General features: G+C 31.7%; 1 protein-coding gene across 1 annotated transcript in view; it reads right to left on the reverse strand.

The window, feature by feature from the left end:
• The window catches only part of LOC107012381 (non-symbiotic hemoglobin 2), a 5,400-nt gene extending 4,542 nt beyond the window's left edge, over nt 1-858 (reverse strand). Inside the window, exons 1-2 of the mRNA XM_015212220.2 lie at nt 677-858; nt 317-431 (exon numbers count right to left, since the gene is read on the reverse strand). Of these exons, the coding sequence (XP_015067706.1) occupies nt 317-431; nt 677-771 (210 nt within the window). The 5' untranslated portion in view covers nt 772-858. The remainder of the gene's footprint in view (nt 1-316; nt 432-676) is intronic.
• Nucleotides 859-9,725: the final 8,867 nt, after the last annotated feature.

Here is a 9,725-nt window from a genome sequence, read left to right on the forward strand (position 1 = left end):
TAGGGCAGCGATATACCTTATTTTTTAAAAAAATATATATAATTAAAAAATAAAATGAAATCGCTGCCAAGGCAGCGATTTGTAAGAAGCAAAATTTTGAAATCGCTGCTTAGGCAGCGATTTCATTTTTTTATTAAGAAAAAATAATTTTTGCAGGCAGCGATTTTGCTTTTTCAGGTGAGGTAAGTCGCTGCACCTGCAGCGATTTTACCGTTTTGGTTAAGATAAAATTTTATATACCGTTTTGGAATTTTTGTTAATATTTTGTACCCTTTAAGTTTCGGACTCAGGGAAATATGAGTAAGTAGTAACTAACCATCTTGAAAACCTTAACAGCATGAGCTTTAAGCTTGGGATTATTCTCAGGAAGTTCATCAGAGTCCTTCAAGAATGAGAACATGTTCTTTGCTACTGGTGCTATCTCCAGGATCCTACCAATTAATATTTGAATCCCAATTAGCTAGGGGAAAAATTAAAAGATTTACATGTAGATATGACATGACTCTATATTTACACTTGTTTTACAAGCAGATCTAGACTAGACGCACGCTATTAAATCCACAAAATTTACTATATAGATCCTCCTAATCGAATGACTCTAAATTTTGGATTTGTCAGTGTACGTCTAGTTAGGTATATGTTAAACAAAAAGTTGAAAGCAAGTAACATTACTTACAATGAGAAGAAACGAAGACTAAGTTGAGGAATGTCTTGCTTCATGAATTCCCATGAATCTTTCACCAAAGCTTCTTGTTTATCTGTGAACCCCATCTTGTATGATATTCTCTTATTTCTATACTTTAGTAAAGCATCCTTAACTATTTATACTTGTACAACTGTTTAGTCATCTTTTTAAAAACAAGGCAAAAAAAAAAAAAGAAAAAAAAGAAAAGGAAATATACAAACAATTAACAAATATAAGAATCACCACGTCACACCTTTGCTCATAAGATATGATTCTTTGAACATTTGTCCAAGATAGATATATACAATTATCTCATTATCTTTGTATCCATTCACATTGGGGGTGAGGTGGGGGTGGGGGAGTTAATGTTTTAATTTTAATTGTGAAGTTGAATATTGAATTTTTTAAAATAAAATTTATATAATTAAAAATATATAAAAAGTGAAGGTCTATAAAAAATTATTTGACTTCCAACATTCAGATAATATGATATTAATTTTTATTTATGTAGGAGCATTAAGAGGTCGGAGAACAATCAAGGGTAAAACTGTTATTTCTAAAATTATACATAGCTTATTTATATGTTGTATGTGATGATCCTCGCAATATCATTACCACACTTATTAGGTGGCACATAGCACAAAGTTGTCTTTGTGAAAGGGATACCTAGGAAGTAGACTAGTCCTTAGATGAAATATGTAATGCTACCATTTTTTAAATTTATACGGAAGGTGCTTTGAAATTTTGTCTAGAACGGTAGATAATTCTAAAGATAGGACTAACTTATAAATATGACAGATTCACAAAATTATTTTCATTTTTGCCCTCAAATGAGTAGTATAAATAAAAGAGACATTCATATATAAATTTGTAGAGACATCAATTAATATTTTTAGCAGTGAGCAATATAAATTTTTTTTTAACGATTTTCTTGTACTTTTCTTTAATTTAACATTTGCTAAAAATCTAATGTCAAAATGATTTACTTAAATTTAGTAGATGGTAAAAAGTTCACGAGCGAGTTGTCAAGTGTCTCATAATGCTTTTAATAAAAGTCTAAGTTGATGATAATATGGTATCAGATCAAAGGTTAATATTTGAATTACAACGAGGAATTGTAATCCAACCCAACCCAACACCAAGCAAAAGCGTTGACATCTCAATCAATTTTGGTCATATAGGTGAGGGATGACAAATCATGCAAGAATGGAGGATTCACGAGAGCTGAAATGACAAAGTAAATCATGGAATTTTTTTGAAAAATCTAAATAACAAGTTCAAAATTTTTAAAAAATTTACCCTTGAGGTAATGATCGAGAAAATCGTCATTTCCTTAAGAGTACAAGCTCATGGAAGTATTAAGCATGATAATTGAGATTGAGCCTGCTGGAGGGTCTGCCGCATCTGGCAAAACTAGGAAGGTCAAACAGAACGATATGAAATTATCTCTTATTTCTCGTATCAAATAATATCTTAAATATTATATTAATTTTATAGCATATAATATATGAAGTAAAATATAATCTTTTTTTTAACCCTATCTTTATTATATCATTACGAATAATATTGTTTGTTTTGATTTTCATTAAGTAAATGATGAGATCAGTCAAACTCTTCATTCTTTTATATAATAGAATTTGTTCATAAAAATAATGCTTCATATATTTATAATAGAATTTTTAAATTAAGTATAGGGAAATGCTATTGATATCAGTTATTTGATGTGACGTATGCGTTTGATAGAATATTAAAATAAGTCTGAACGCATATAATTTTTAAATTTTAATTATAGAAGTTTTAAAAATTATAAGTTATTATTTAAATATATAGAAATAGAAATGGAAATTGTTATAAAATGTTATCATCATTATCATTCTATGTCTGCTCTAAAATATTTATGATTAATTTTTTTTGAATAATGAAGTCTCATTAATATATAATTTAATATAGGGTCACGTTCTGTAAGAAAATAGGAGGAGAAAGACGGAAACACACACCCAGACAGTTCGAATCAATAATAATAAAAATTAATCATCATATAAGTAATAATTAATAATTAATCAATTTCCTAGTTGAAAGTTTTGCAAGTGGGATTTTTGAGATTCGTATCAATCACTCTTGGCTCTTTGGAGTTGTTTAGGGTCACTACTTCTCAATTTTTCAACCATCTATGAATACATTATTGTCGTGATTAGGGATGTGGCATATTTTGATAATTATCATATTATTATATTAAAATATATTGAAAATTTTGATATCATAATTTTTGTATAGTGATTTTGTAAAGATGGAACTTGAACCTAGCTAATTTAACCTAAAAAACGAGCTTATGGGAGGAGGATTGTTCAAGGCTATATAAGGAGATCAATTTTCATTCCTTTTCCAATGTGAAGAATTATACTTAACACTACCCACTAGGGGTGTACATGACTGCGTTGGTTCGGGTTTTTCAAATATCAAACCAAATCATTCGTGTAAAATTTTTAAATTTATAAACCAAACCAAACCAAACCAATAAAGTGATTTTTCGGATATTCAACCTCGGGTAGGTTCGAATTTTTCAAATACCAAACCAGACCATTGTGTGAATTTTAAATTAAAAAACAAACCAAACTAATAAACTTCGGATTTTTTCAGATTTTTGAATTTTTTCGGTAAAGCTTGCCTACAAACATATTATTAATTTGTGCTCTAAATATTTCTTTAGTCCAACTAAAATAGAGTTATCTAAGTTGTTTCTAAAAAAAAGTAACACAAAATATGAGATGAGTATTGATGACACAAAACTATTCAATAAAAATAATAATGAAATCGTCATATTAAATAAGTATTGTAAAGTCAATGAAAATAATCATAATTTAAAAGTACTAAATCATGCTAAAATAAGTTTAATAAGTATTACTGTATTAGTTACATTACTAAATATTTAAGGAAAATTAAATTAAATTATGTATTTTAATTGTCTAAACCAATGTAAAACTAAAGAACAAAATATTCAATATTATTGTCATTCTTAGTGTTGAATTGATTTTCCTTTTGCATTAATATTAATTTGATTTTGATTTAAGTTTAATTATAATCATCAACATCTATGAAGTATAATCTTTATCAAACCATTTCGAATTCTAAGTTTTAAACTTAAAATAAGATATTAAAATATAAAAACTATGAAATAGTATAAGAAATATTTTAAAATGATATTAAAGTAAATATTTTTATGCATAAAATAAAATTTTAAAATTACATATATAATGTCGGGTTGGTTTTTTTAAGTTAAAACCAATCCAACCCAAATATGGTCGGGTTTTTTCCAATTCCAAACCACTAGTCGAATTTTTTTTCCGATTTGACTCGATTTGCGATTTGGTTCGATTTTCGATTCAATTTTGTACACCCCTAATTCCTACGTGCAAACGTCGTCAACTGGAGCGTGGACATGATAATATTGTGGTCCAACATCGGTGAATAAAGAATTGAGATGGTTCTAACTCTAATACCATGTAAAAATGAATATTCGGCCTAACTCAACCTCAAAAGCTAACTTATGAGAGGACGATTGTCTAGGTCCATATAAGGAGATCAAATTTAACCTATTTTCGATATGAGAATTCTTAACATATTTAATATGGATTTTCCAAGTATTAATATTCAATTTGGTATTTAATATTTATATATAAAAGAATAAATTACCAAATATCGTATTGAAATATTTAAGTACAATTCTCTAAATCACGCACACACCAGAAGGATGATGGTCGTGCATCGCACGTGGCCAATGTGTCTAAGAATTGTCAGTACAACATTGATATAATATTGTTACAATATGTGCAAAAAATAATGCTAAGTAAAATTTAATTTAGCTTATTGTCGATCATATATATTTTGCAAAAACGAAAATTCAAGTAAATGTTCTCTAAAAATTTGTATGAAAAGGCCTAAATTGCAAATCATATTGTTGATTTGTAAATATCTAAAGTGTGATAAGATATGATTTTATAGGATTTCAATTGATCTTATAAAATCATATTTGATTTGCTATTGAATATGTTAGATATTAGATCAATAAAATCATTCCTTGATTCTCAAATATGTCAGAATCAACGGATCTGATAGCAAGTTAGTTAGTTTTCTATACTATAAATATGTATCTCTATGGATGAAAAAGATTGTACAGTTTTTTTGCTACCAAAACATAAATGGTATCAAAGCAAGGTTATTCTTGTAACTAAAACAACACAGTTGCCAAGAAAATGGAAGCCAACGTCATCAATAGTGTCACGCCCCGAGTCAACACCCTGGGTGTGGACAACACTAGAGAGCCATTGCTGACCCCAAGCGTATCCTTGGTCTGATTTACTTACTCAGCGGAAGAATTTAAGTATTAAAAAAGGATTCAATGCTAAATAACTTAACTGTCTCAAATGAACTCATAATGTTTAAAAAAATAAACATTTAACTTAGCCAAAGAGGCAACTCAAATATGAAGATAACACAATAACAAGATAATGACGAATGAACTAACATATGACTGACTATCTATAAAGCCTCTAAAACTGATATGGATGTTAGAACAAACCCCACAACAACCTAATGACTAAACTATAAAGCAAGTAAAAGAGTTCTCTGAAATGCATGGAGGCTTACCACTGACTCTGGAGTGCTCAACTGGATCAACGGTTCGTTGGATGCCGATCCTCTTTACATGCGCGTGCATCATGATATGATGCGGGTCAACTGGCATCAGTATATTGAATGTGCGAGTATGTTAGTTGAAATGCTTAACAGTACTACCATAGGCTTGAAAGGAGAATGTGAAGAACTTACTTGACTCAACTCAATTCTACAAGACTGAACTCATTTCAATATATAACAATTTAAAATAAGTAAAATATAAAGAAAAATTGTCAATTCTATATGTATGCAAGGATACAATATAACTTTGAGATGTATTTAAAAATACAAATAACTGTGTATATAAAATACATTCAACTTCTATGGAGGTTTCTCTAACCGATAACCATCACTTAAGAGCTAAAATGATGATACAATGTTTTACCCCACGCTTCCAGGGTCGTCTTATACCTTGATATTGGTATAGAATTTGAACTACTAAGTGGATCCACTAGTCTATGCTAAAAAACACTAAAGGAATCATCTAAAAAGTATGACCCTTTTTTGCCTGTAATGAATCTCAAAATAAAATAGGATGAACTAGAGATTCTAATGTGTTTTATGAGTTAGTAACTTGTTAAAATGTTGAGTTTTGACTTTGAAAGTCTAGTTTGAAGAGCTTTTAGGTTGAACGTCAAGGGACGACCTGGACGTTCGGAGACTAGTCTTATGAAGCTATGTGTTTATGAGACGTATTGTGGGGTCAATTATTGTTTGAATGAGTTTAGTGAGTCAACATCAAGTCACATGCCAGACACTATATTCAAAAAGGTGTTTTTAGGTTGAGTATGGATGCTTGGGCTTGTGCCAAGCCAAGGAAGGAAGGGCAAGGCCAAAGCTTCCAACCTTGGATCAACATTGCCTCAAGGATCCATGAGCCACTTCACGACCAATGGTCTTGACCACATCTCGTGAAGGTGGTCTTGAAGATGCCTTGGTGGGAAGTGAGGCAATGTTATTTGGCCTAGCCACTGTCCCAACTTCCACGAGCCACTTCACGGCCAATGGTATTGACCACGACTTGTGAACATGGTCGTGGAAGTGACTTAGCCATGTGGGGGCTTGGGAAGGCCAAGTTGGCTACTGCCCCAAGGACTATGAGCCATCAACTTGGCTGTGAAGTCCTTCACGAGCCATTAAGTTGAGTATGGTCCCTGGACGGGCTGCCTCAATTTGGGGGATTTGAGTAATTTCTCTTTTATTAATTATTAAGAGGGGTTGATTTTAAATGGTTCATAATATTAATATAAATAGTTTTAATTCCTAAAACTAGTTTTTGACTCATTAGTTTCAAATACCCAAATCAAAAACCCTCCTCTCCCAAAAACTCTCTAAAACTCAAAGAAGACGATGAAGATGGAGTTTGGCCTAGGATTTCAATTCATAGAGGTGTATTCTTCAATTTTTTTGGGAATTTTTAATAAAAAGGTATGTGATTTATTTATCTAAGGTTATCTATCACCTTATATCCAATTTTTAAGTGATTACAAAGATTTCAAAGTTTATAAAAAAGTCTAATTTTCACTCAAACTCATGGGTTCTTGCATGAAACGAATTCAAATGATAAAATATGATATTATTGATGTTTTATTGTTGTTTTTAAGATGAAAATTCCATGAACCCATGGCATTCACTAAATTGCTAAATTTGACTTATAAAGTGAGTTTCATGATAATGTTTGGATATTGATGAAATTGAGTGTAGATTGAATTGTATTGTTGATTATTGTTGTTATCTACATCTACTGATGATAAATTTTTAGTATATGGATGAGTTTGGAGTTATGGCCTTGTGGGAAAATTATGAGTAAGTCTTGTTGTGATGATAAAATTGTTGGGAATTGAATGATGGTGGGAGTATGGAATGGAAAAATGGTAAGTTGAACTATTTACATTACTAAATGTAGAATTGATATAGAATTGTTCTTGTGTTGTATGGTCTACTTATGATGACGGTGTTGACTTATTGTATATGTGTGTGTATTGTGACCATGGCCTTGAAGGCACTATATGATAAATTTGAGTATTTGTAAGTGAAGGTATATGTGAATGTATAATGTGAAGGTGTTCATGTGACCTCAAGGAAATCTTGTATAAGGTGCTATGTTAATGTAAATTGACATATGATTCTCTATAAATGCTTATTTCTGATGGTGTGAGAATGTGAAGGAACTCTATATTGTGGTGTTATATCTTGATTGGTAGACTTTGGTGCCTCTATTTGGTGTATGAAAGTTTTTGAATGTGATCTCTTTACTTGGTAGGGTTAGACATCCTTTTCTTGAGTAATGAATAAATGAATGTGTGGAATCGATAGAACTAAATATGATGCCTTTTTTAAGTATAATGAATGAGGCTTTATGATTATGTCTTGAACCGGTAGACCTAAGAATTGTGCCCTTTATTGATGGTGCCACCTTCTTGTGTGAAATGATAGACTTAGAAACGGCGGGCCAGAACGGTAGAAAACCTTATCTAAGAAAGACAATAAGCTATCCTTAATGAACCTTGATCTGTTAGACCTAGTATGGTTCCCTTCTTGGTAAAAGTGCTATAGGTCGGTAGACCTAATGTTGGGGCCCACTCTAGTACATACATGAGAATGAAATTCTCTATGGGAAATAAGGCTAGCACCGAGTGGATATAATTAAGATGGTGTCTCTTCCCGAAGGAAAGGATAGATTCCAATGAAAATCCTTAGATATCCCTTAAATATGTACCTACATGGGTTGCTTATAGTTATACACTTGGCAAGTAGAATACCTTCCATGGTGTGGGGTCGATGACATCGGGTTTCATACATAGCTAGTATGGTCTATGCCGATTAATGTCAATTCCCATCATGTGGAATGAACATTCTAGTTACTTGATAGGTTCTACAACGTGTAGGTAGTAGTATGGGATGTTATCTACACATGACACGAGTGGGCTTAGAAGGTGCTAAGGTGAAGTTCCCGAATTTCTAAAGGACTATTATGTGAAGTCCTCTAAATGCATGAATGTTTCCTAGATGTCTCCTTAAATGTTTCTATTAATGAATGATGACTTATTGGGTTATGTTGAAAATGAAATGTCTTTACCTTTGGTAGTCTTGAGGAACAGTTATGTGTGTATTGAAGAGGTTGTATGGGTGGCCACTTTATGTCTTACTTAGGTGGGTCTTAGGATAATCTTAGGTTGAGGATCAAATGTGATGAAATGGGTTACTTGATGAACATTGTTATGTCTTATATTGAGGTCTTATCTTTTATGTGAATGTTGACTTGAAATATGTTTCTTATACTTGTCTTGATGTTTCTACCAAAATGGCACAAAAGCATATTTCTTCAATAAGTATCCCTATTTTCATGTTTTTGCATGACTTCCATACTTAGTAATTAATTGTGCAAATCCCTTCTTTTCTCTTTTTGACTAAAGTGCAGAGAATTGGAGATATGGTATCATGTGGTTGAAGAGTAGGATCTTATGGTGTTGAAGACGAAGTTTTGGTGAGTCCTTATAGATTCGAGGACAAGATCCTACATGTTTTCCTTTTATGTCTTCTTAGTATTTATTTTAAGTTTTATATGGGCTTAGTCGTAAATGTTGTACTCTAAAGTATTTAATGGTTTATGAGACATATTTTATAAAGTCTAAAAGTCTTCCGCTCGTGTTTTAATGAAAATATTCTTCATGTGAAGAAAGTTTTAAATTCTTCTCAATTTTTAAGTCTGTATACAATGAATGGTCCATGAGGCTTTTATACGACCTCTTCGAAGTCGAGTATGCCGTTTATGACTAGGGGGTGCTCTCGAGTCGTGACACTACCCATGGTGGCTACATGGTTTATGGAGGCTGAGAGTTATCTTGATTCTCCCCCATATGGGTTCTCAATACTACTCCCAAAAAATCATTATATTAGCTCTTATGTTTTAAATCATACTTACTTTTGTGATTTGAGAGTAATGCTCATAACTTAGCTAAAAAATACCTTGAAAATCTCAGTTTCCCTGCTTGCTTCATTTAGAAAGCTATTACTCTTTGCTGAAAACTAGCCCGAAGACGCTTTGGAAGTCTCAGTTTTCATTCTTATTTAAATGTGAAAACATTTTATACTCCTTTGGGAATACTTAGTCCCATATATTTCTTTGAATAAAAGTCTTCATTTTACTCTGAAATGAACTCAAACTTAAGTCATAGAGACAAAGTTAAAACGTTTGTAAAAGACTTATGAAACTTAAAATGAACTTTTTCTCCTTGTCTTTATTCTTTACTCAGCTTGATGTTTGTAACGACCTGTTTAGTCGTTTTGAGCTGCAGATTTTATTTCTGGAAAAACTGTGTGAGTCGACGGAACCCACGACGGACCGTCATGGACACGACGGGCCGTC

The sequence above is a fragment of the Solanum pennellii genome, chromosome 3 (genome assembly GCF_001406875.1).
Source record: "Solanum pennellii chromosome 3, SPENNV200".
Taxonomy (NCBI): Eukaryota; Viridiplantae; Streptophyta; class Magnoliopsida; order Solanales; family Solanaceae; genus Solanum; species Solanum pennellii.